The 27,798-nt window shown below is 34.1% G+C and overlaps 1 protein-coding gene and 1 long non-coding RNA gene across 3 annotated transcripts in view; one reads left to right on the top strand and one right to left on the bottom strand.

The window, feature by feature from the left end:
• The window catches only part of TTC6 (tetratricopeptide repeat domain 6), a 71,538-nt gene that overhangs the window by 20,552 nt on the left and 23,188 nt on the right, over window positions 1-27,798 (top strand). For both annotated transcript variants that reach the window (XM_072038465.1, XM_005021420.6), the window contains 13 exons: window positions 1,471-1,610; window positions 5,054-5,263; window positions 11,823-11,979; window positions 12,419-12,523; window positions 13,507-13,605; window positions 15,449-15,508; window positions 16,563-16,987; window positions 18,175-18,655; window positions 19,871-20,000; window positions 23,057-23,232; window positions 23,638-23,774; window positions 26,956-27,125; window positions 27,596-27,716. In XM_072038465.1, coding sequence (XP_071894566.1) covers window positions 1,471-1,610; window positions 5,054-5,263; window positions 11,823-11,979; window positions 12,419-12,523; window positions 13,507-13,605; window positions 15,449-15,508; window positions 16,563-16,987; window positions 18,175-18,655; window positions 19,871-20,000; window positions 23,057-23,232; window positions 23,638-23,774; window positions 26,956-27,125; window positions 27,596-27,716 — 2,411 coding nt within the window. The remainder of the gene's footprint in view (window positions 1-1,470; window positions 1,611-5,053; window positions 5,264-11,822; window positions 11,980-12,418; window positions 12,524-13,506; window positions 13,606-15,448; window positions 15,509-16,562; window positions 16,988-18,174; window positions 18,656-19,870; window positions 20,001-23,056; window positions 23,233-23,637; window positions 23,775-26,955; window positions 27,126-27,595; window positions 27,717-27,798) is intronic.
• On the bottom strand, window positions 270-2,361 carry LOC106017679 (uncharacterized). The gene is made up of 3 exons (XR_001191282.5): window positions 2,155-2,361; window positions 1,428-1,488; window positions 270-771 (listed from the first exon to the last, which is right to left on the bottom strand). It is a non-coding gene; the product is annotated as an uncharacterized lncRNA (long non-coding RNA).

Below are 27,798 nucleotides of genomic sequence, written 5' to 3'. Positions count from 1 at the left end.
AACTGCAAGCTTCCATATTTTTTCATGTAGTGATCTCTTCTAAGAACTTAAATATTGCTGAAGTTATCAGTAAACATAGACAGTGTGGCTATTTATGTTCTGGGATAAATAAAATATATGAGTGGACAAAGAAGAATAAAATTCCATACTTTTTTGTGATTCTATTAACCAGATACGTGATTGAAAAATCTTAGTTAGAAAGGCATTTGGTCTCTATAGTTGTATTCTTTGAGTAAGGGTGGCTACTTTAGTTATTACCATGGTATATCAAGAAGATATCAAGTTATTATGGGATATCATGAAGACCTGGGCAAAAAAAAAAAAAAAAGAGGACTTTTCATATTGACATTTTTTTCAAGACAAAGCACTTTACAAGTAATTTTCTGTGCTGCGTTGTTATGTTTCTGTCTTTTATTGTTATTATAGTGTTTCATTATTATTATTATTTTTATTGAACCTGCTTTACTATGTTATATATGTAAGGCTTTAAGTGGAATTCAGAAGAATACTTTTCATCAATGGCATTGATGTAAGTATGTTTTATGAAAACGTTTAACAGTTTGCAGGAAACAGAACTGTGGAATGGTTGAGATTGGGAGGGTCTTCCAGAGGTCATCACAGTATGGGAAAATGAGCACATTCTGAAGCTGGGTTTTATGAAACAGATGCAGATGCTTTGGGAGCAGTGATAAGATGTTCCTTTTCCTTGCCTTTTGCTCTTGTTCCTGAACTCCAGTGAGTCGCCGTCTGACGTTTGTATGTAGGGAAACTCTACAAAGGGAATCAGAGATCTGGATTAATTTCTGCCTTCTCCCTGCACTATTTTTTTTTTTTTCTATAACTAAGTTTTTTTAACATGGATCAGTTATCTGAGCTGTTTCACAGTGTGAAAGAACAATTTTTGGCACAGCTAAGCAGGTGGTGCTTTAATAAATAGGAACGAGCAGCTGTGGGAGGAAACAGTAGGAATTCCTCATCTGCATATTGCTGCTGAAGTTTCTGAAAAAATGTAGTCTTGAAGAAACTTTTCTAAAAGCATCATCTTTTAAAGCATCATCTTTATCTGCTTTAATTTGCATAAAGATAGAACAAGTTTTAGATGCACTCATGTACTTCTAAATTTAGTAGTTCTGAATAGTGGTATTATAATTTTGATGTTATTTTGATTATTCTCTCTTTAATAAACTTACTTTTTTTCATCTTATAAACTATTCAGAAATGCAGTTTAGGTAGGGCACACTGAAAATTTCCTTAATAGCACGTTTCTGCATATATTAATAGCTGTGGGTGTTTTTGTGATCTGCTCAGTAATAGCAGTTCTAAACTACTCTAGTCTGACTGAATTTTGTTCTCTGATGGCCAAAGTTGCTTATGTGCCATCGCTCCTTTTTTGTCAGATTAGCTATGATAATATTCATGTAACTTACTGGTTTATAACACTATGTTTATCTTCTGTTGTGAATGTTGTAGGCTCCATCTGCAGATACGCTACAGGTGGAAGGAAAAGCAATATCAAAAATTAAACCAGTTGAAATTCAGAAAGAGCTACAAGAGGAACACAACTTGCAACAGTCTTTGTCTTTCCTGTCCACTCATGCTTCAAATGTCAAGTAATTTTTTAGTCTTCCTTCATTACAATGAAAATAATATTAGAAATGTATTAAGTTATCAATGCATAGCATGATAGATAAGTATGGAGAAGAAATAATACACCCCCCCCCCCAAATTTGGATCTGAACACTTGCAATTTTATGCAAGTTCTGATTTAACTATCAATTTTAGTTTGGTATCTCTAGTTTTAGTTTGCTGCTTATCTCCTCGAAATAGTACTGATTTACAGTTTTTAAAGTCTAGAAGGCACGTTCTTTGCTGCTGTATGCCAATGAAACTTCTCGACTGCAGCGGAGGCTGAAGTTGCTTATGTGGGGGTTGAATTTGTCCGTATAATTCCAAGCATAATCTAATCAAAATAATTAAAAACAAACAATGGAAAATACCACAAATTTAATATAAGCAATGCCAGCTGTAAGTCATCATCTTTAAATAGAGAAGATGTATTAAAAATTCATTAACTTGAATTTGTATTACAGTCGGAGCTTGTATGAAATTCAGGAGATTTTACAGAGCTGTAATTTAAGGACAACTGCTTATTACCTTGCTCTTGTCATAGGTGGCATCTGTCATTCTGTAGGAGTGCAGATTACAAAAGTAGTATAGCCCGTGTCCTAATTTAACTGATCCTGTCCATCCCATGCCAAGTGAGACTCTTCAGTTTTATGGTCTTCCCTACTAATAAGATCTTTATGGCTGGCTTTGTTTGGATGTACCATAAGTTGCTTCCTCACTTTTCTCTTTACTGAGGTTAAAAAAAAAAAAAAAAAAAAAAAAAGCGGGGGGGGGGGAGGGTCGGGGGGAGCAGCTTTAATTATTAGCTTTTGTTGTTCTTAGGGTCCTGAAAGGTCTATTGGATACAGAAGAGAGCCTTTTTATGGCAGGCCTGAAGTTTGTAAATGGATAATACTTTCAATTAAGTAGCTGAGAATAGTCATGGGAAAAGAATGCTTAAGTTTATGAAACAGTCAAATTGGCATTTAAGTGACCCTTTGCATGCCATTGCTTATCTGCATTGCTTAAAGATCATTTGGTTAGCAAGATTATATATTAAAACAAATAGTGACAACAGACAATGAGTGTTTTACCTTCAATAAATACTTACTGTCAGATTATCAATGGTGCAGAAACTGCATGATTTTCTAAAAAACCCGTATTTAGTGCATTAAGTAAAGGTAATGTAGGCCACACACATAGTATTGTTTCTTCATGTCCCCTTTTTCAACGAATGATAAATAGCCTGTTTTAGGAGACTGTGTGCTGTAAAAACATTCACCTTTACCTGCAGCATGCCCTAAATATTTTAGTTTACATTGATAAAACATTCAGTCATTTCATTCAATGAAACGATAAACTTCTATACAAGAACAGTAATGATACTGCAATTAAAGTAACATTCAAACTGTTTTAATTTATTTAAAATAAATTACAAGATCTTTGAGAAAAAGCTCCTAGGTGATTTTAAAACCATTGTGCCCACCTTTGTTTACAGAAAACTCCAACCATTTTAAGTTCAAAATTGTTTGCCTATTCTTATTTTTATTTGCATGGTTATTGCATTGCAGAGAAAGTGAACTGTGTTAGAACATCCTGAGGTAAAATACCACATATATTTGTGGAGATCATGTACTCTTCAGTTAAAAAAGCAGTGAGATTTTTTTTTCTAATTTGAAATTACTATGGTCTGTTTATTAAAACATTGATCTCGGCTTTCACACTGAAACAGTTGCTTATTTTCTTCTGTGCTGTAAAATGAATGAAATGACTTCTAAAATAACCTGTCCTTCTCATCAAACAGGGTTGTTGTAAGTGTGCCTTAAATGCTAATCAGTCTTGTGTGATGTGTTGTTTGAGTAGCTTTTCAAACTGGATATTTAATTTTTAGGTTTAACGACCAGATTTTATTTCATAAGCTTGATCCTGTTCTCGTTCAGAAAAAAAATGCCACAAATCTGAGTAGAGGTATTAGTAGATTATAAAATCTGGTGCAAATGTCTTGTTGAACCCTGAAGTGAGTAGTCTCTTTTATATATGTTATTTCTATATATCACATATAATTATCACATATTATGGCTTGACAAAAATATTTTAAGTACTTTTTAAAAAAATTATTTATTAGAATAAACAGACTTTCATTGGCATTCTTATTTGTGTTGCATTGTCAAGTGCCTGTAAATTTAAGGACTCAAATTGCTTTAACATAACAGAGATATATCTGGTATCACTACTTGATATGATGAATTCTTAATTGTGAGTCAAATTCGTGCTATATTGCATTGATTTTCTTTTATTTTTTATTTTTTTGACTTTACATATGTGATTTTTGTTTTACTTTTTTGCTGTCACTATTTTTTAGGAAAAGTAAGTAATATATATTTTTTGGTAACTTGAATATGTATTGCATGATTAGATTTGTCTTGTGTTTTTATCTTTATTTAGTAGTTCTTAACAACTTCCACTTTTGTAATATCTCTTTATAATACAAGGCATAGTTCTCAGTAAAAGAAGCCAGTTGTGAGCGACATTGCCTTAGAATAACCTCAGAAAAAAAAAAAAAAAAACAACAGTTAAACCTGAAAACTATTCAGTATGATTTCAAAGTGGAATTATTTTCATTTAAGATTTTCTCTTAAAATATGAAGGTATTTATGAACTTTAATTGAAAGTAGCATTTATTTGTGGAGTCATTTCTGATCTTTTGCATATCAGACATTTTCCATATACTGCTTTTTACGTTGTAACTGTCGGCACCTTAGACATTCATTAACTTTTTAGAGTTCATACAGTAGCTGGAGACTGTTTTTAGAACTTGATCCATGGCCTGTGGAAGTCAATAGACTTTCATCACCTTCAGCACAACTTAGATTGGAGGGTTAAATGGTAGAATTTTTTAGTTATTAACTTTTCAAAGATAGTCAAAGACATCGTGTTTTACGTATAATCAACAGATGAATTGAAATGCTAGGAAAATGTTCAAGTGATAGCATATCATAAAACTAATTCAGAGTTTTAAGGGTGTTTACAAGGTACTCTGTCATGAGAAAGAATGTGCAGATGAATGTATAAATAACATTTTAACATAACATTTATTCACATGCCCAATTTAAGCTATAAATCTACATTACTTAGTTGGTTACAATTTTCAATGCAGCAAGTGAAAGATCCACTTAAGTTGGAAAGTAGAAGTGCTACTACTGTAGTTATCTTCTAAAAAATAAAATTATTACCAAAATTTTTGCTTTCACGACCTGTGTTTTTTTCCCCTTTTCGCTAAATAATTATATTTCTAGTAGAAATTATCAGGCAGTTTTTCCAGGTGTTTATATGAACAATTTATATCCTGTGATCTGTTATGTCATGATCTAGTATGAGATAAATCATATACTTTTACAATACAGAGAATGGATATTAAGATTCTTGATTTTTTTTTTTTCCTTTCTAGAGGTCAACATTATCCAAGCATTCATCATCTATGTACTGCTTTTCCTGGTTTTACATTACCTCCATATTTACAATTGGCTTCTAGAATTTATCATACTTTCGACAGAAAAGGTCACAATATCTTGTTTACAGCAGAGGACATGGACAATAAGCAAGAAGAACCAATCTGCTCCAAATATATTTATTTGAAAGAGCAAGCTGAAAGGAAGAGGTATGAATTTAATGTCAGTTTTACTATAATTTAATTTATTTTGTAAATTAATTATATGTTGAGAATTTGGTGGTGTTTCACTATTTAGTGGTTTCACAGAAGTGGCAAATATATGTATTATTTTTTCCCTTGCTTGGTAGAAGTGCCTAAAGATAACTAGTCCAAAGGTCCTAAAAGGTTTGTCTTGCTTAGAATGTAAAATGTGCTTTTTTTTTTGTTTGTTTTCAAGAATAAATTGCATTTTTTAGACACATTCTAAGTTACATGTCACAATTTATTATAAATATATGAATTTTTATACTTCATTCTAATCAGAAGAGATCCTACTGAAATCACAAGAAATGCTGAACAAATAGAGTAGTTGTTTTTTTTTTTTTTTTTTTTTTTGTGAATGTAAAATGTTACAGGAGTAAAAGGCTTAAAGTGTGCAGTCGCTAGCCTTTTATCATAGAGACAGTCTTACATAAATCCTGATTCTACAAGCAGTTAGGAACAAACATAATTTTAAGTAATTGTGTGTAGTTCTGTTGAGTTCAACACATACACAAAGTTAAGCACATATAAAACTGGGACTTTGGATAGACTTATAGTCAATAGTACTTATTGTATATGTAAGAGTAGTTATTTTTTCTGAGGTTGATGTAGCATATGAAGAGGTCTGTCAAAAAAAAAAAAAAAAGTTCTGTAAGAAGTAGTGAGGAAATGTTAGTCTTTAGAATAAACTTACTTTTATCCAGTTATTGCATTAGCACTTGTTATATTTGATGGTAGTAAATTCCTAGACCTTTGGTTTTTTGAACATGTTTTACACTAAAATAATGTGAAATAAGACTAAGAAATGGACATGAAGAATATTCATTTTTCACCAACTATTATTTCAGTTATATTTTTGCCTTTTTTTTTGTGCCTATGTAATAAGGTCAAAGATTTTAGAAATAGTCTTTATATTCTCAGGTTTTTCCTGATGATTTTGTAGACTGGCAGTTTGCTACTTATAGTTAATGTGCATCACTAAGTCCAGAAATATAAAAATATTGCTCATAAAGTTTGTATTGATCTAAAGAATAGTACAGTGGTAAATAAGGATGGGTCAGTTTTACAGGGCAATTTATGTAGCTTGTTAACTTGGGTTCCCTTGAAAAGCATGCATTTTAGTGCAGCAAGGTCATAAGGATAAGAATAGGGAATAGGGGTCATCCTTTGTAGAACTGGAGGTTGTATCCTGAAAAGCAGTAACTCTGAAAAGGAGCTTTGCACTCTTGAAAGATAAGGAACTGAAGATGGGCTATGTAATACTCTCAAAACTGTAAATTAAGCATGTTTACCTTAAAATGAAGGATGTGAGACATGATCAATAAAATAGAAGAAGTTTTGGGATTAGAAATATTGTAGAGCTTTTTTGCTACATGTAAGTGCTGTAATAACTAAAACAGTCATGCCACCACTTGTTTTCTCTCCTGGCTGCATGACTTCTGCATTCTTTTCTGCTCAACAGAACCACTTCCTGTACCCAGAATGGTCAAATAATGTAATGGTGAGTGAGGTTTGAATCCTCAGATAAGCAATGAATTCTCATTTCCTGGCTCTGGTGCTTCATAGCAAATTATCATAAAGAGGTAGAAATCACCACTTTTTTTTTTTTTTCCTCCCCTGTTGACTGATGTTGTTAGAAAGCTCCATTCTCGGGATTTGAAATGGAGGGAAATTTCTATCTTCCCTGAAAAATCTAAGCTCAAGAGAAGGGCAGCAGATTTCCTGTTGGCTAAATCTGTGGTCCTTCATATGCAGGTTTGCAGGAATGTTGTACACTTAATGCACCTAACAGAGTGTTCTAAATACCATTTAGAAGGAGCAAACAGAAGTTTTGATTCCTGTATGTGATCATTCTTTTAATTGAACACCCGTTCTGTATTAATACACTTTAAAAGATCATTATGTTGGTTTCTATATAAGAGATAGTTTGACTCTATTACCTTCATGGTTTAGTTTCTGATACAAAAGAATCTGCAAATGAAAACTTAACAGACCCAGTACTTGAGGTTTCAGTCTAGACAGATTAAGAGTTAACTGCAAGATTTCAATATATAGCATTGCAAGTAACTTAAAAAAAAGTAACTTCTGAAACTATCCATTGCTTGCAGCCTTTAAATGAAGGCTGGATTTCTTTCTGAGATATATCCTTAGTTTCACTCCAGAGAATTGTGATCTTGATGCAGGAAAACTCATTAAAAAATTTATTATCATTATTCTTTAGAAGATCAGGTTGGATTGTCATAATATTTCTTTGACCATAAAATATGAATCCATAAAATTGCTGCATGAAAGTTTCTAGATGTTGAACTCTTCTGATTTAGTTGAGATTGCTCCAACCTTCAAGCATGGCATTATTTCAAGGTAGAGTACTAGGCCCTGATCTTTCCCTTTGGTTTGTGAGAGCTTCTGCTGCTTTCAGGAATGTGGATAACAATATCGCTCATGGCCATAACTGGAGCATTTGCTTTTGACTGAACATTCTTTTCTGTCTGTTGGACAGAAAGAGAGACAAACTATGAGGATTCAGTGAGAAGAAGGACACCGATGAGTATTGTTAACAGGGGTTTCAGCATACTGGTAACCTGGACATTGGTTATTTTGCAGGTTACAGGGAAGGAGTCTTTAATGAAATTCTGAGAAAATAAGTTGATGGCCATAGGCAGCTTTTCTCAAGAATGAGAGGCAGCATGAGAATGGGCAAAAAGGTGTACAAAAAGTAAAAGAATAAAATAAAAAAAGGGTGGGGGGCAAAAAACACCCTTAGGAAGTCAGTAATGGAAGTCACACGGAAATAGTAGTTGGTACCACTTTACTAGTCTAGAGATGACAGAAAGAGGAAAGTCTTAGCTTTGAAAGCAGAGGAGCATCTTATATTTGAATTAGGTCCTTTTTTTCATGTTACTTCAAAGAGTGGGATAACATTCAAAGCAAGGATCTATGCCTATGCAGTAAAACTTCGAATGAACAAGAACAGAACAACAGAATGAATGAACAGAACAAAGTGGTGTTTGTCTAGGGTAAAGAAACAGATGCTGCAGCAACTGCAATTGCTTTTTTTTTTTAGCTTTGTAGGGAGATTAGGAAAAAAACTTTAATTCTAGAATGTTGTGAATGTTACCTGTCTTCTGAGTCTTAGTGAATGATGGGATGCTAGCCATCGTGATGAAGAAAGTAAATAGTGAGGAGGTCTGGAAGACTGAAAAGGGAAAAGGCTCATGAGATCCTTGTACTTCAGACTTGCTGAGCTAGCATTGGCAGCTTAACATCACCAAGAGGAAGATGATCTGGTATTTTTGTTGGTGCAGAACAATGATGAATCACACCGATTCATTATCACAGAGAGCAAACTTGTACACTGTCTACTTGTACATGTTACTAAAATAGTAGAGGAAGAAGAGAAACAAGTAGAAGACAATGCCTTGAGATATGCAGGAGGCGTAAAGAGTTAGATGGGAGTAGAACTAAGAGAGAGGAAATGCAGAAGCTATGGGAAGATAGGACATGAAGAAAATGGCTTGGTTGTCAAGAGGAAGCCAACAGGCTGAGGATCAACCAGAGGTTTATAAGGCAGAAGAAAGGTTTTGGTGGAGTTCACATTCCTAGAGATGAGGGGAATTAAAGTTTTAAAATAAGCCCATACCAAAATTTCTTCCGGAATTTGTTTGGTCCTGGAAAACTAGAAAACTAAACTCTTTGGAACACTGCCATCTAGTGGCATTATCTACCAGAATCCATGTGCTTATAATTTTTTAAAATTGCTTGACTTGAGCCCTGAAGGTAAGAGGTATCGTTTGTCTGGCACTAATTTCGGTTTATTTATGCTTTTCACACTTTATTGGTGACCAATTCTCCACAATTGGCTAATTTTGCAAATACAAACAATCTAACTAGGGGTAAGCATGATTTCTATGTAGTGGATAGTAAAATTTAAATGAATTTGTCAAATGTTTGAATAGCAATAGATCTATATTCTTTAGGTTTTTAGTACCAGTTCTAAGTTCTTCTATAAAATAATCTTGTTTGGCTGTAACAAAGTCCAAGCAAGCCTTCAATAGTAAGATTTTACATTAGATCACATCAAGAAAGCTATAATGTGTATGCTCTAAAGTCTTGTCTTCACTGTGAAAAATATCCACAAGTTTAAACAAACAAACAAATTTTCATTCACATCTGCAGAAAATATGTAGCAGAGCAGGGTATAATGATTTATCAATATATAATGTTCCCAAGGTCAGCTGCGAGCCTCTCCTTGCATTGACTTTATGGAGTTTATGTTGTAAGAAAGCAAATGTTCCTTTCTTTTGCTGTCTTGTTTAGTCGACATCCTCTACAGAAAACAGTTCTCTGAGAGTTAGAAATGCTGCTACTTTAGCTATGAAGGCAAACGTTAGTGAGAATATATTTTTGTGATTGTTATATATGGACAATCAAACCTGCTCCTGGCAGATTTCCTACCAAATTTTTAACAGAGTTTGTAGCTTAATGTTATGTTTGTTAAGCAATGCTTGCATTTCACTGAGAGGTTTTGATTTTATATATATATACATATATGTATATTTCACCTGCAGATGGAAACAAAATATTATTAGATCACTATTATTATTGCTTAGAACTTTCCTCCATGTTGCCTCTGTCTTTTAGAAATTAAAAGTCTGAAGGTTGTTTCACATTTACTCACATTTTATTACTTTAACTCACTGATTTGAAAACTATTTATGACAAAAATGTCTTAAAAGTGCAACAGCTCTTTCGTTGTTTTTCACTTAAAGCGCTCTTAAGAACCAAATGCTAAAGAACCTTTTAATTGTTTTATACCTTTCTGAATCTTGTATAACTTCACTTGACATTGCTTTTATGCAGACTCCCACCTTGAAGAGTCAGAACCACTAAATACTCTAGATGTAAAGAAAAACTAGGAAGGCCAAACAATTACTAAAAGTTAGGTTTTCCATTCTTGTCTTACTTCTCTTTAAGAAATAAGTCTTTTGTCAAAGCCTCCACTTGAAGTAAGGAACATTCCAGAAAGAGTTCAAGAAGTACTCCCAGATCTATAATCGTTGTGTGTAAGAACTACAACTTCTGCACTAGTGCTACATTTTAAAGATTCCTTTTAACATCCAGTACTTCAGTGGCATTCTGTTTGCGAAATCAAATGGCTTGTTCTCTGTTATGCTGAGACAATCCCCTTCTCCTCCTCCCCTTTACAGAGTGTAAAATAATTCAAATAGGTCTTAAAATGGAAATATGTTGCACTTAGCAACATATATTAACATTAGTGAGAATCAAGTCCACAATAACATATATATGTCTGACAGTGACATTTCAGGTAATAGAACTTACACACTTTAGTTCCACAAAGGTACAAGAAAACTTCATTATTAATTTACTGTTTGCGGAAAAACTACCCCAGACCTAATTAACACCAGTAGATGTCAGTGTTGGCATATGCCAGTGTGCCAACGTGTTGAGAAACGTCAGATGTTCCATGTAATGTATGTTTTAATTTATATATGCTTTTTACATACGTATACCTGAATAAATTAAATTGAGTGTGTTTTTGTGTTTTTCTGTACATATATTATGTTTCACCATTTTTTATTCTGTTTGTAATTCTAGTACAATAATAAGTATATAAGTAACAACATAAGTAATTATTGTACTATTAAACAAGCAAAAACAAAAAGAGCTAAATTATAGATGATTTTCCTATCATCCGTTAAGTAAAAAATATTCGTTATCATTTTGTATATAAATACTGTAAAATAACTTTGTAAGTGCTAAAAGGTAATAAACCCGGAACAGTGGTTGCTACTTTTCTGTAAAATAGTTTTACTAGTTTGGTAGTAGTAATAGGCTCTTCAGATCTGAATTTCCCTTTGCAGGTGCAAAGAACAAAGGAAATAGAGGTAGAATAGTTATATAGGATTTTATGTATATATGCACATGCATATATAAACATACGTGTGAGTTACACTGGAAATTAGGATATATAATTACTTCATACTGAAGCTTTCTAAAGTGAAATATTCCTTTTGCAATGTGATTGCCATAGGTAAGTTAATTTAAAATAAGCAAGCAAACAATAATCAGAATCCAATCACAAAGTAGTCACAAAAGACACTGGTCAAAACCATCCAGACATTCCTGCTGAAATAGGTTCTTTGGCATTTAAGTATATCTGACCAGTACTGCACAGTACTTGATGTGTATTTGCCATGTGTGACATGTATTTGCCATCCATAAAAATGCATTTCATACTAACTTAGAGGTTATGTTATATTTTTCATGTGACTTCATGAACCATAGACCTAATAATGAAAGTCGTCTTAAAATTATATAGTGTGTGACCGTATCAGGTTTCTGTCATGTATTAAGTCATTTCACTCTTCAGTTCTTCCCTCCAAAGAAAAATGTTTTTGTCATTATTGATTTCTAATTTGATTAAAAATTTACCTGATTTCTTATTTTTGTGCTTTTAATATCTGACAGCATCCAAGTAATTTATTCATCCTCTGTGTTGCTGCAGACTTTGTTATGAAGGAGTTCCTGTTTCAGAACAGTTCCAGAATAACCAAACAGCTGGGACTCACTCTCTTCCTCACACACCAAAAACTCCAGCTGATTGGCCAATATTAGCTGAATATAGTCTTAAAAAAACACAGCTGCAACTGGTAGGAGAGAAAGTAAGAAATAATTTTAATATTTAATCTAGTTGCATAATTCAAGGTGTATGAAACACTTAGGAAATAAAGAGCTTTTGATTTATTAACATTTGACAAGATACAGTATAGAAACGTATATGATTTTTTTTTATTGACGGGGATTGTCATTCTAAAACCTCATGTCTTAGCTCTTAATTCCTCTTCTGAAATAATAAATATGCTAATTAATAGCAAAAAAAAAAAACAAAAAAAAAAACTAAAATAGCAAGCCAGGTAGTTCTTTCAGGCTGCAGAGCCCTATGCCTCACAAGAATCCACTATATTTGGTGTTTTTTTGTTTTTGTTTACAAAATCATGATTAGAAAAAAAAGTGTTTTATCACCTAATTGTTCAAATTCAATACAGACATTAATAAACTGTTTTTATGTTAGCTGATAATTGAATTGTATTGTTTTTGAAGGTTTCAATTTATCCAGAAGCTTTAAAAATGTTTTGGGCTCCTGTTCCACCAAAATTCTTTGCTCCAATTTCTTCTATGAAGGAAATTTTATTTCCTAAATATGAGGTAAATATGTAAAAAATATTTTTGGTGTTCTCATCAGTTGCAGCAATTTTCTAATATTGTGGTTGTTAACTGTAACAGTTATATTTTATGCTTCTACCTTATTAACACTTCTGTACCTTATAAGCTCTTTATATAAGTTGTACAGTTTGTAATAATATGTATTAAATGGTATTGTTTACTTTCAGTTTCCCCAATAAGAAAGTGTCTGGTAGCAGTTATCCTTAATTATCATTTACTATTATATTATCTTGTTTAATGTCTTTATCTTTTTGTTGAAAGCCACTTTTGCACAGACTTTCTTCTGCTGTGCTATTCTGGCTGTGATATATATATTAAATGTGATATTATGTCAAACAAGATCTGTTTTGTCAAACAAGATTTGAGGTCTGAAATGTTTTGAATTTAAAATCTCCACTACTGTCACATTGTTGTGAGAGGTGAGCCATTTGTGTAAGTCTGCATGCTTATAGCATATCCATATTCATAGCACACTGCACTTTCCTATGTCAAAAGTTACAGAAAAACTAGCATTTCACAACAAATTCACAACTCTGTGCAATATATAAAGCATGCTTATTCCTGCTGTCAGTTAATCCATGCTTAATTCTGACATAGCTTGTCATATCCTAGCCCTACTGACCTGAACTGAGAGCTGTGTTGTTGTTGTTACTATATGCACTACTGTGAGCTGACATAAATTACCAAGGCTACAGATAAAAACTTTAGAGAATAAGGTATCAATAATCAGTTTCCACAGGTTATTTGCCCATTTTGCACCATGTAATTCTTGCTTGCATTAAAGTATGTGTTCTACTGACTGTCCATTAGAAGCTTATGATAAATGGCTTCTGTGATACTGGTCTTGATCATCATAACTCTTTGGCTCAGTTATGTTATAGGCTTAATTTACCTGCTAATATGTTCCCTGTAGCTGGCAAACAATAATGTTGCATGTATTCAAATGCGCAAATATGTTATTTCAGAGCAATGTTATTGAAGATGTTGTATTTGAAGACTTTTTAATTGATTATGAAGAGTTAGAAGCTGAGCAAGATGATCATGATTTCTATGACTATGTCCAGGTGTGTATTATGGTGCTTTAATGTAATTAAGCTTAGCAAAACAGTTCTTTTTTTGAAGTTGTAAGACAAAATATTTCTGTATAGGGGACATCTAAAAGCAATTTTATGTTAGATATATCTCTGCAAATGAAAAACAGTATTTATATTTGGTTCATTTTTGAGTAGAGAGGAAATACTAAATCTCACTTTTTAAAACCTTAGACTGTGCTTGGAAAGAGTCATTGCATATTTTAAAGATAATTCTTATTTTGCATGGCACTAGGTGATGTTTTAGGGGTGGGACTGTAATGCCCTTCCCTGTAATAAAGAGATTTTGGAGAACATGATGTATCTCAACAGAGAGGCTTATTGGATGTTCTGCTATATCCAGACATCTGAAAAACTGGAAGAGTCAAGAAGCAGAACAGGGAAGTGTTGAAGTGTTGAAGTGTTTTCAATGTGTGAAATTTTTATGTAAAATTTCTCAAATGTAATATTAAAGGATAGGTGAGGAGTTCTGTACAGGTGATTTGTAAGTGGGAAATTGAAGTGGCTGTGAGTTGTAGTGCAGGTCTTTCCAATTATGGATTCCTGACCATTTCAAATACCTTTGGTGTCATTCATAGAGCATAAACCCACTTCAATGAGTGGATATATTTGCAGCCAGAAATGGGGTAACTGAGGATACTGTATTGTTACTGCAGCTGAGTTCCCAGATATAATTTAGTGATTGGAAGTACTGTTTTATATTTTAATTAAGGGTTCCAATTGTGAGTTGGGACTGCTAGAGCTGTCAAGATCTGTTGGATGATGTGTTTCCTATTTGGAAGTAAAAAATGCTGGTCAAGGTATATTTGCTTTTGCCCTTGAAAGAAACTTTTAAATAATGACAATAGATATTTGAGGATCTGTGATTCAAGAGTATGTGACTCGAAGATGGCATGGAAGCAGAACATAAAGATAAATACCATTATGATAAAGATTGTTCACTGCTTTGAACATTTCTTGCAGGAGTTGGCTACAAATAATGAGGAGAATCTTTTAGTATTTAATGTAAAAAAGGAAGTGTTCTGTGATGAGCTTTGCATATCTCCTACATTCATGGGCAGCAGCAACTTTAAATTGTTATTTTATATTTGGCTAAAATATTTTACTCATGCTGTGTTGGTACCATATTGTGGGTACCACTTCAGTTTTCCTGTACAAGTAGGTCTATTCTATCAAAATGGATTAAAACCAGATGAAGCAGATAGAGGTATTTTTATTGGAAGTGATGTGGTGATTGTATGTGGCTGTTTTGTTGCCTGGGATTCCCAAGACAGGAATATCTGTGTGACTAAAGAGATTTGTTGTGGAGTGAATGTAACACTTTTAAGAACAATCTGGCTTAAAGCATTTTCATTGAAAAGACATGTCCATACACAGTTGTCCTGGTTTTAGCTAGGATAGAGTTGGGTTAAACCACAGCAACAGTAAATCCATTATGGGTGATTAACAGTATGGAATATTCACAGTATGTTCTGAGATTGGAGCATCTACATAGAATGCAGATACGTCCATAGAACATGTCCACTGACTGTCCTTGTTCTGTAGTGTTAATTGATCTGAGAATTTTGAATGTGACTGGGATTTTGGGACACCTGGCAATGGAAATGGGAATAAGACATCCAGAAATCCAGACAAATGCGGTCCTTACCCTAGTTTGGCAAAGGTGTGTGTGTATGTGGTTTTTCTGTGTGTGTGTAAAGGTTCAGATTTCTTTGGGCATTAGTTCTGCTTTTAAGAACAGAATATATCTGAAAGCTCCATTCATAGTAGACTCAGATTCGTTTAGAGTTATTTTCACTCTTTCTTTTATCTGTAGGCAAAAACTCTGAGAAGATGCCAGTCCCTGCCAAATTTTTCTGACAGTGACAACTCAGAGGTATTATTTTATATTTACTTTGACTTTTTCCCAAACTGTGATCTTGTAGAAATTCTTTCACTGAACTGAAGATTTTCTTATTAAATGCAAAAATGAGTCTCAAAAGTCTTTTTCTAGGGGTTTGGTTACATTCAATATTTTCATTTCATAATATGAGAACATAGCTTTGTAATGAGAACCCCCCATTAACTTTACAGTCATTTAGAGAGGTCTCTCTTTTTGGAGAGAGATCCTTTGGAGGAATCTATATTCCTCTAACCTGAAATAAGTGGAACAACGTAACTGAGTAAAGATTTGCAGCATCAGATCCTTGTGTTTCAGACGTATCAGGGCATCAACATGAAGTTTTCAATCTATTAAGTGTTATGTATTCTTATGTCTATTGAAGTAATGTTAGGTGTTCACAAAATACATAAAGCTGCAGTAAATAATGCAAATTTTACACTTGTACAACGATGAACTTTATAGAATTATATAGAATGTATTTTATAAAGAGATTTGATTTTGAGTAAGAAAAAGTATAAGTCTATATTAAAAACCTCTATATAGTTCATAAAGACCTGCATAAAATATTGTGACCATGTGATTTTAAGGACAGATATAAAGCATGGTGGCAATTGAAGCTGTATAAATAATAAATAATTTAAACACCATATCTGCAATTTAACTAAGCACTGATGCTTGATTTTAAAATATCAGTTTTATGTTCTAACAGACGTAGTCTTGTTAAGTGCTTTGCTTTTTTTTTTTTTTTTTTTTTTTTAATATTAACAAGTGCTTTTCTCTGTAAATTTCAGACAGTGGACATGAAATTGCATTTTAATTTCTTTAACAAAGGTGTTACGCCTTATATTATAGTATAAGTTTTACCAGCATACTGGAATTAACAAAAAGAGTGAGAAGCAATATATGTCTTACTGCAAATATTACTTGCTTAATAAGTAATTATAATTAAACACCAGAGCACAACATACAGTCCATTCAAACTAACCAAATGTTATATATAAATCTTATTTCAAATGAACATCTAAATAAATCCTATTTTTTTTAACAGATAAGTTTAATTAAGAGATCAGTGTCAGCTGTGGAGGTGGCTGCTTTCAAATGTGAAACTAATTTAAAGATGTCAGCTAATTTCAAAACCAGCATGAAAGAGTTGGAGGTTATGAAGCAACAGATAGCTGAGCCAAAGGTTGAGAGAGAGATTGGGAAAAGCTCCCCTACCAAGCATGTATTGAATCAAGCCTGTGATGATCCTCAGTCAATGCAGACAGACACACCAGTGGAAAAAATGCCTACTTCAACTGGACAAGAGGATAGTGAGAATATTTTACTTGTCCAGAGAGCTGAAAAGGCTGGAATTAAATACACCATTTTCCCAAGAAGAAAGAAAACAAAGAAATCAAAGAAAACAATAAATCCTAGAAAACTAGAAGCTGTGATTAAGAAATTAATTCAACCCCCAAGGATTCTTAAAAGGTTTTCTTTAATTAGTGTATTGACATTTTAAAGAATGTATTTCAATTTGTAGCTATGTTATATAATTACAGGTTTAATCTTCTTATGTAATAAGTATTGCTCTGAAAATAAGTAATGATAGCTTATTTATTTATAATGCTTTTTTTTTTTTTTTTTTTTTTTACTCTGTGAGATATCTTTAGGACATTTAGTAAATATAGTGTTTTAAACAGAAATGGCGTGGTTTCATGTAACAACAAAAGAATCTTTAAGTGTAAATGTAAGATTAAAAATAGTCAAAAACCTTAAATGTAAGATTAAAAATAGTCAAAAACCTTTCTTCTGAAAGACGAGGAAATTCTAAGTTCTTAGGAAACTGAATTGCTAGGCTGGACTAACCTCAGTTGTACCATGAACTATATTGATTACAAGAAGCAAGTGGTTTGCTTTAGAGTGATACAGAAAAATAAAAGGTATAAATATTTTTCTAGTAAATGGTTATTATTTATATACTTATGAGATAGGATACTTTACAAAACATCTAATTTGTTTTGGTTTTGGAAGAGTGCTATTTCTTAAATACTTACACTTGTGAGCTCCAAAAACTCCCAAAGGTTGTCTGTTTTTGTGTGCACTTATATTTACGCTTAGGCCTGGTCCTTCAGCCCAGTTTCCCATTCAGCCTTTTCTTTTTCTCTGCTTCTTCTCTTCTCCCACCTTTCTTGAGGTTTATTGTAATGAAAATAAAAGCTGCTTAAACTATGGTGTGATAGCCTGGCATGCTGAGCTGTCACTAAGGGAGATGGTGGTCTTTTTCCAAAGCCTTGTTTTAGACAGTACTGTATGTTTGCTGTTCATGGCTTTCATATCAGTTTTGCTGAACCCTCTTTTTTTTTTAAATCTTTGTACTATTTTATATGCCATTCGCATATGGGATTGCTTTACTTTTTCCTCTGTTTCCTTTTTTCCCCAATGGGATCCTTATGTATAAAATATTATAAATGTTAGATAAATATTATAAATATGTATAAAATATTACCTCTGTATTCTCTCTCTCTTTAACTTATAATTGGCTGGTAAGTTTAAAAAAAAAATCACTAACAAGATAGTTAACAATAGGTTTTTCAATTGTTGACTGGCAGATTGTAATTTGATATTGCTAATATATCTGGGAATATTTAGTTAATTTCAGTAATATTTTTCCTTAGGTCCGTGTCTCTGGGAAGACTTCCTACTCACGACAAATTCATTATCAAGTTGTCTCCAGAAATCAAAGAATACCGGAGCCCCAGCACTCCTTGTTTGTTAGATTTTGAAAAGTTTGCGAGAGTGAGGGGTGGAATTCCAAAAGAAACTTCTGCTCGTGCATGGGTCAGTGCAATCTGGAACAGCTGGTTTGATGAAACTTTCCCTCCTAGTGAGAATTCTTCTGAGGGTATTGAGCTACTAAAAGGGACTAATGCAGTGGACTCTCAAGAAGCAAATCTACCAATAGAATTAGTTGACTCAATACAGCCTGTTCTGCTTGAAGGTGAAACAGTTAGTATTGATGATTTAGAAGAAGAAGTAAGAAGACTAACCGAGGTAATAGAAAAGGATGAGCATCCTTCAGCTTTTCACTACTGCAGGCGTGGAGCAATACAAAAAAAGTTAGGGAAGTTAAAGTCAGCTATGGAAGACTTGGAAAAAGTAAGTTTCCAAACCACTTGGCTTGGAAAGCTATTTTCCTCCTATCAAGCACCTTGATAAAAGAATATCTGAATTCATCAATAGGAGATGATTAGACACAGGAATGTTGCTAACATATAACAAATACATTTCTAATTTCTGCAAAAGCATTGTGAACAAATAAAATGAAAAATAATGTATTTCCTGTTTATGATTAAGCTGTCATTTCACATGAATTTTATACAGTAGTAATTATGTTCTTTTGTGTATTTATTTATTCAACTTTTTAAAGTTTTTTTTTTTTTTTATAGCAGTACAAAAGCTGCCATTACTTCCACCCTATACCCTGAACAACTAACCAGAAGGAAACAAAACAGTAAAAATATTGTCCAAAATATATAAATAAATAAATAAATAAATGTATTAAATTACTCCAAACTTTAGAAACAGATTGTCAAGTGTCTGAAAGGTTAAAAATTCAACACTGACAAAGTGGCTCATTAGCCAATGAGCCAATATCAACCATCTAAATTGCTTGTAAAGCAATTACGTATTCTAGTGAAAACATTATTGACTTTTCTTGGATCTGAGAAATGGCTCACAGACCCAAATTTGAGAATTACTTTTGTAGCAGATCAGTCTCAGATACGTATCAGTCTCTATATTTATTTCCATGTAGCTATTAAATCTTTATTATATGTGTAGTGAATACAATCATACATATTATTTGTTTGATAATATCTGTCAAATGATATCTCACAGAATATTAAGTGCTTTCTATAGGAATTATAACAACATGGTTTGAAAAGCTGATACTTTTTTCATGGGGACATGCTTATTTCGTATTTTCAAATAGAACAGTAATGAACAAGATTGTTTCTAAGTTTTTATTCCCTGGGATTCCTGCAGGACTAATTCTGACTTTCTAGAAATAATTCAGATAACTATTATAAAGAAATAATCAAACATGGTGATATCACAGCTGATTTGTATTTTCTACTGCATGCTGGTAGATTAGACTCTGGTTCTGCATCTTTGTAAGTACACTGTGTTTTTAGATGAGTGGATCAGACATACTTTTCACGTTTCTGGATTAAATAGAACCTTGTCAGTCTAAGACTTATTAAAAATAATTTCAGTGCAAACATTTTTTTCTCATTCCGTATATACTATTGTTAGCATATTTGAGACGTTTCTTCTGCAATATAAATTATTTATTCCTTATTTTATTTATAGGCTATAAGTTTAGAACCGCTACTACTTGATGCTTACTGGCATAGACATTTGATTTACCTCTTTCAAGATAAAATTTATGCTGCTTTGGATGACCTGAATTTCATAACTAAAATGAACAAAAATAAGGCAGGTAAGTATCTGTGAAAGTGTAACTTAACTTTTTAAGCAGTTCATTTTTCATTTTTTTTTCTCTAGCTGCCTAGTTCTGCAAAAGTTTTTGTTTTTTTTTTGTTTTTTTTTTTATAAGTATTTAGCGTTACATCAATTATTTTATCTGTATTATAGAAAAATTACAAAGCAGACATAAATCCCCAAAGATTTGGGACAGAAAATGTTTTCTAAGACAAAAATAAGTACTTCATATTTTCATTAAAAAAAAAAAAGAGAGAACTGGTGGAAATTGTATCTATTAATTTAATGTGAAAAGCTGATAATCCTATAATGGGGACTGTGTGCTATTGTGTATTCAGTCAGTCCTGTTCTCCTGCAACCTTTATACTAGGAAGGAGGAACTTAAAAGGGAAAAGTTCTATCTGTTTGACAGACCAAGAAAAAGGATCAAGTTTGGTCTACAACTTGTGAAGAAGAGTTGGCAGAATTTTTTTATTTGACTATCTGTGTGAACTGGGGACTAGTGGCTAGATAGCAGATCTACAGAAAAGGGTGTTGGGGTGCTCTTGTGTCCATGAGCAGTCAAATGTAAGTCATTAGTATGGACTTTCAGCAGGGGAGGCTAGCTATACACTGGATGCATTAGCAAAAGCATGGCCCTGTAGGTCAGGGAAAGTGGTTCCCCTGTACCTGTTTGTGATGCTACTACGCTTCCAATACTGTCTTGTTGAGAGAGAGAAGCTGGAGAGGGTCCATTGGAAAGTTATTAAGATAGTCAGGGGCCTTCCATATATATAGAAGGGCTGAGGGAGCTGAATTAGCCTGGTGAAGGTAAAACTAAGGGGGAAATCTGTCCTCAGCTATGCAAGGGATAGTAATAGAGGAGACAGAATTTTCTGAGAAATGCTAAGCAAAACAGGAGGCAATAGACACAAGCTGCAACAAATCAATTTTCAGTTGGCCCTAAAAATACTCACAAGAGGAATGGTTAAACACTGGAGCAAGCAGATACTTCTTGGAGATTTTAAATTTGGAAAAGACCATGAGCTGATTCACCTCACTTTCCAGATTAGCCCCAGTTTGAGCAGGTCATTGGACTAGGTAAATTTGAGAGCAACCTCTTGATCTAATCTTTTTTTTTTTTTTTTTTTTTTTTTTTTTTAATGATTCTTCAAATAACTCAGATGACTTTATTTTGCTAAAACCTCTTTTCTGTGAAGAACATCCAAAGGACAGCTAAGCAATATGCTAAACTTTAAAGTCACCGTGTTGTTGTTCTGAACACAATACATTTATTACATGTTCTCAATCTGTAGTTTAAACTACTGGAGATGATCAGTCAGTCTATGAAAGTCTACATTTATAATACAAGTATTTATAAAAAGTCATGTTGTGAGCTGTTTGCTATGAAGAGAAAATACTGAAATTGAAGGATGACAGCACAAGATCGTCATTGTACATTTGTATTGGATAAATGTGAGTCGCAAATTAAAAGGTGTTCCTAACTTTTTTAGGAGTGAAGCTCTGGAGTGGCTTTCTAAATTGGATAGTGTAGCCGAGGAGCTTAAAATTGAGCTTGATAATATGAAACAAATTTTATAACAATATTCCTAAAGACAGATTTAAGTTCATACTGGTCCCCGGGTGTCAGATTCATTAGTATATTGGAAGAGAGGGACTTGCTGTTTTTGTAGATATCTGTTATATGTTAATCAGGAATTTGGCTAGCTATCTGTAATGACCAGGGAGTATTTTTTTTTTTTCCTTTGCTTATTCAGGTCCTTTGCTTATGCTCTGGTTTTAACTGATCTAACTGATCACAGGTCAGGCTTGCTTGATCAGGGACCAGGAGGAACTATTTTACTCCTTCATCAAATTGTCATTGTCTACTGAAGACTGCTCTGTTTCATCATATTCTGTGTTGTTTGCGTGGCCTGCTACAGAACATGAAAATGGGAACATCCTACTTCTGTGATGATCATTTGGAAGTTTTCTATTATTTGATCATGCGGAGGCTTAAAAAATTACTGGTGGTGTTGACATCTGCTGTTCTGTTTCTGTGATCTATTACAATTTCATCTTTGGGTCTTTTATTCTGAACTTCACTAGAAATTTATTAGGAGATACTGGGAAATGTTTAACCATTGATGGTGTGTAAGTGTAGTGGCTTGGCTCCAGCCTGCGGCTAAGTGCCTATACAATTGTTCTCTTGCTCCTTTACACTACACGCCACAGGACAGGGGAGAAAATGGGAACATCAAAAGTGAGAAAAATCGTAGGCAGAGATACAGACAGTTTAACATGTAAAGAGGACAGATACAAAAGGCAATCACTCGCCACTTCTCAAAATCAGAGCAATGCCAGCCAGACTCTGAGTGATGGCCACTTTAGAAGACAACCATCATCTTCCCTTCTTCCTCTAACCTCATATTTTTATTGCTGAGCATGACATGATATAGTATGGAATATCCCTTTGTCCAACTCAAGTTAGCTGTGCCACAGTCCCAGCTGTGACTCCTCGCAACTTTTTGCCCATCCCCAGCTTATGCGTTGGGGAAGTGGTGGTGGGTTGTGATGGGGAACAGAAAGCCTTGACATTGTCCAAGCACTGTTCAGTAACAGCCAGCTGCTGTATTATCAATGCTGTTTTAGCCCCAAATCCAAAACACAGCATCATATGGGCTGTTATGAGAAACGTTACTTACATCCCAACCAGATTCAGTACAGTGGGGCAACTGTTGTATTGGTCCATTTAAACTAAATCTCTTTATATTTATTTGTGGTCAACAGGTCTACACTCAAATGGCTTGATGGGCCATTTCTACCGAGCTCTACTGAGAGCAAAGAGCTGCAAATCCTACAAGAACAATCAGTTTACAGCTGCATGGGCTCAAGGACTGAGAACACAGCTGCAGCTGTAAACTTTTTGAGCTCTGTTGCTCAGATTAAAAATAAACTTCCTAACCTTCTGTATAATTTATTGTTTTTACTGCTTGTATTAACTACCTTGTAAGGAGATGACATTGTTTTGGGCCGCTAAATAGTGCCTTTTATGTTTTGGGGGGGTTGTTTCAGATACGTACTTGTCAAAGGCTGAAATTTACAGAAAACAGGGTGATAATACATTGGCAATCATCAATTATAGTTCTGCAATACAATGCTGCCCAACAGATGATGACATTTATTTCAGGAGAGCTGAGATGTATTTTGAGGAAAATCAGTTATTATTGGCCATGGATGATTATGCCAAAGTAAGTTAACTTTTTTTGTATTGTTATAATAATGTAGCAATTTTGTATAACTTTAAAAGTGAATTCTATTTGGAAAATAGCTTGGAGAACAGATATCCTTTTAAAGAAATGATGTTTAAACAAATCAGTGCCATAGGAATAAGTGTGTGATTTATGTTACTCCTGCCAAGTAATTCAATATATTACTGAATGTCTACAAATTATCAGGCACTGATAACCTTGTGTCACTGCTTTTGTATTTCACTCTACAGTTAATGAAAATGACAATAGACACTAAAGGACAAGAGAATAAAAAAGGAAACCTGAGAATAAATTAACATTCTTTTTATGCTTGGTTAAGGCTTTTAATCATTAGGAATATTAAGACTGAGGAATAACATGAAGTAATTATTTTTTTCATTATAGTGTTTTCAGTATAACCCAAAAAGAACAGATGCACTTATGAAACATGGAATATATTTCTTTGACCGTTCAGTTTTGACTACAGCTATTCAGGATTTTACAGCTGTGATCAGGGAAGACCCTGGCAATGCTCAGGCAAGGTATGGTTTATAATTTGACAAGTATTTGAATTTTAAGTGGATTGTTAAAATAATATTAATATGTGAAAGACTAACTGCGCATTAAACAATAATAAAGCAATTGCATTTCCAAAGAGATGTATAATAGAAATAGACTTCTAGGCCATGATATTCATCGGGGAATCTTTCTATTGCTTTAATGACTTTGGATTAGTCCCTAGACCTTAATTTAGCTATGCACAGAACCATGTGCTCAAATTCCACTGGAGTAATGCAAATATAGAGTCAGTTGGACTTAAGCACGTGCATGTGTGCTTTGCTGTAAAGTGCTGGATTTAAATACATGTTCAAAGTGAAGAATGTCCTTAAGGATTGTATATTTCTATGCCTAATTTACACTGATTGTCTTGACACTTCTAGTTTTAGCATTATGCTGAATTGATGTATTCTGTGGAAAAAAAAAAAATGAATGTATGAATAAGAAACATCTTTATTTTTGAATTATAACAATGATTTTGAGTTTTGACTTACAAAGGCTGATTTTTTTAAAATCATTTTGCCACTAGAAAATGTGAATATTTTTAATATAATTCCTGCAAAAAAACACATTCTTTCTATACTATGATCTGTAAAATAAAAGTAAAATGTGAGGATTTGATACCAGATTATGATACCTTGAATTTAGGTGTAAGCATGTTGTCTCCTTGGGATGTAAAAGTCTGAACTGCCATTAACACCAAGGACAATCTAGCCAATACATGTAATAGATTCCAGATAGAATCAGTATGCATCTGAACACTTATGTAAAGCCTGGAGAGCTATATAGCTCTGAAACCAATAAGTGCTCATTTTTGAATGAGCTGAATTGCTCTCATCTCCTTGGATTATGTTCACTAGATCTTCATCTTGTGGTTCCGCTCGAGTGGGCAACCGAGCTCCACCACAGCCGCTCTCTCACTCCCCTCCTCAAAGAAGAATGGGGAGAAAATATGTGAAAAGGGCTCAAGGGTTGAGATAAGGACGAGAAAATCATGCAATAATTATTGTAACAGGCAAAACAGACTCAGCATGAGAAGATAGTAAGATTTATTGCTCATTACTAACAAGCTAGAGAAGTGAGAAACAAAGGAAAGAAACCAAAAGCACCTTCCCCCCCCCCCATCCACCCTCTTCCACCTCCTCCCCCCGAGCAGTGCAGGGGAACGGGGGAATGGGGGTTATGGTCAGTCTACAGCACTTCTTCTCTGCCGCTCCTTCTCGGTCACTCTCATCCCCTGTGCTGTGGGGTCCCACCCACGGGATACAGTCCTTGATGAACTGATCCGGCGTGGGCTTCCCACAGGCAGCAGCTCTTCCAGAACTGCTCCAGATATAGGTCCGTACCACGGGGTCCATCCCTCAGGAGAAGACTGCTCCAACCTGGCTCCCCTATGGGCAGCAGCTCCTGCCAGGTCACCTGCTCCTGCATGGTCTCCTCTCCACAGGCTACAGGTCTGGCCCGGAATCTGCTCCGGCAGGGGTCTTCCACAGGTGGCAGCCTCCATAGGTGCAGGGCCACCTGCTCCACTGTGGTCTCCTCCATGGGCTGCAGCATGGAACCCTGCTCCACCGTGGTACTCCATGGGCTGCAGGGGGACATCCTGCTTTACTATGGTCCTCACCACAGACCACAGGGGACTTCTGCTCCGGCACCTGGAGCACCTCTCCCCCTCCTTCTACACTGACCTTGGCACCTGCAAGACCGTTTCTCACTGCTCACACTCTCCCAGCTGCTGTGTGGCGCAGCGTTTTTTTTCCCTGTCTTAAATATGCTCTCACAGAGGCGCAAAACAACATCGCTTATTGGCTCAGATCTGGAAAACAATGGGGCCCTTCCCAAACATGGGGCAGCTTCTAGATCTTTCTCACAGAAACCACCCCTATGGCCCCCTGCTACCAAAACCTTGCCACGTAAACTCACTACACATCTATAATGGAAATATCTAACAGCTAACATTGTAGACATCAACAAATAAACACCTAAGTTTAGATGTCTTGTTCTAACCAAACTGAATAGAAGGGGCTAGTGAAGGACTCTCCTATGTGCATCTGTTACCTATCAATTCATCTTCTTTATCACAGGGGGCCACAGAATTATGCAAAGCTTTCTAATGACATCAGGTTGCTTGAACTACTAAAGTAATTTACAGATGCTTCTTAAAACTCTGATTTTAAAATAAAATCTTGAAGCAATGTGAAACTGCAGTTGGCGTCCTAAGGTCAACTTACTACTTTGAGGCTCAAAGGTGGATGAGTGAGCTCTGTGAATTGTCCTAGCGAGTATGATTAGTGTCACTGCCTTGTGTTTGTGGGGAGTCAGGCATGTGATTTAAATTCTTGAGGAACTGACTGTGTTAGATTTAAAAAGGATCAGTATATATTTTGCATGATAATTCTTTATAGAAGGAAGTAGGATGTGACATAAGACTCATTTGATATGTGAAAGCTATCTTTAGTAATATAAATAAATGTTTTATATATTATATTTTGCATTGATAAAATATTTTTTTACAGCCATTACCATCTATTCACACTTTTTCAGTTATGCCTTTGATTTATTTTGTTTATAGAGTTGCTAGAGTCTGGAATTTCATTGAGAATTAGTGGAAAATAATAGGAACTGATTCTGTAAACTTATCTGTTTGAAAGAAATTTTGAAGAATAGAATGGATGTTTTCAAAAAAAACTTTAATAGTGATGAAGATAGATTTATTTCTTTTCTGTTACATCAGATTTGACAAAATCTAGTGTCTTCCATATACAAAATGCTGTACCAATAGACTCTGGAACTTGGAGAGAGTCCATTTGAGAGAGTCTGTGATGCTCAAAGCTGATACAGTCCTCTATTATATCGAGCTTGATTTATGGAAGTACAATGCAATGATCTGCCTGTACGGTATAGGTTGTAGGACTATAGGTTGTTGTTCCATCGGATTTGTTTTATTAAATTGAGAAATAAAAGTGAATGCTTATTCTGTTCTTAAACATTTTTTCCCTAAATAATTTCTTAAAGCTTGCATGGCATAAACAATGAAAGAATGCTTCATATTAACCTGACTCATCCTGTTCATTTTCTAAGTAATAATTTATGACTTCAAAATATGACTGAGTTATAATTTTCTGAGAGAAATTGTATTTAAAGAGAAACTGTCTTTCTTATTAGGCTGTATCGAGGAAGAACGTATGCTAAACAACAGCAATATAGAAATGCAATACAAGACCTAGCAGCAGCAATTCATCTAGACCCATCTTGTTGGCAAGCATTCTATTATAGAGGTTGCATTTTACAACAGGTTGATCCAAAAAGAGCTCTTCAGGACTTCAGTGTTTCTGGTATTGTTTATTTCAAAGGTGTATATGTTAAACAGAGAAATGAACATTTACCAGTAATTACTATACTGTACAGTGCAGTTGTTTCCTGTAGAAAATATTGAAATGTATGGTTGTACTTCAGTGTTTGCTAAAAATTTGTTCCTTTTTTATTTCTATTGTTTGCTACTAGACATCAACTCTTGCTGCTGTTGCTACTGCTTAGCTATTTTTCCTCTGTTTCCTAAAGCTTTTTCTACTACACTTTTAACAATTTTATTGGGTTAATTGAGAATTATATGTCTTGAAGATATTTGATGCCACATTAAACCATTGGTATTATGATCTAATATGTTATGTTTTTGTTTATCTATGATATTCTATAAATCTCTAAGAAAGCTAGAGTAAAAAGTAAACTCCAAATAAGTTGCGGGGAGTAACAGAAATATATATGAGTACCTGAACTGTTGATTTTTATTCTCCCTTTCTCACAGTACTCATCAATGACACTCCGGAAAATTTCTGTTCTTTCCTTCATCGTGGGATCATTTACTCAAAGCAGTGTCAATGGTCACTTGCAATCTGTGACTTTGAAAGTGTCATAGCTTTGAATAGGTAATCGAACGTGAACATTTTAATATATTTTGTTTATATTCTGATTTTACCTGGGTACTAGTAAAGGAAAGTGGAACCAGAA

This window comes from Anas platyrhynchos, chromosome 5 (assembly GCF_047663525.1).
Source record: "Anas platyrhynchos isolate ZD024472 breed Pekin duck chromosome 5, IASCAAS_PekinDuck_T2T, whole genome shotgun sequence".
Classification (NCBI taxonomy): Eukaryota; Metazoa; Chordata; class Aves; order Anseriformes; family Anatidae; genus Anas; species Anas platyrhynchos.
Note: the sequence above shows the minus strand (reverse complement) of the source record. Positions and strands in the feature narration are given on the sequence as shown.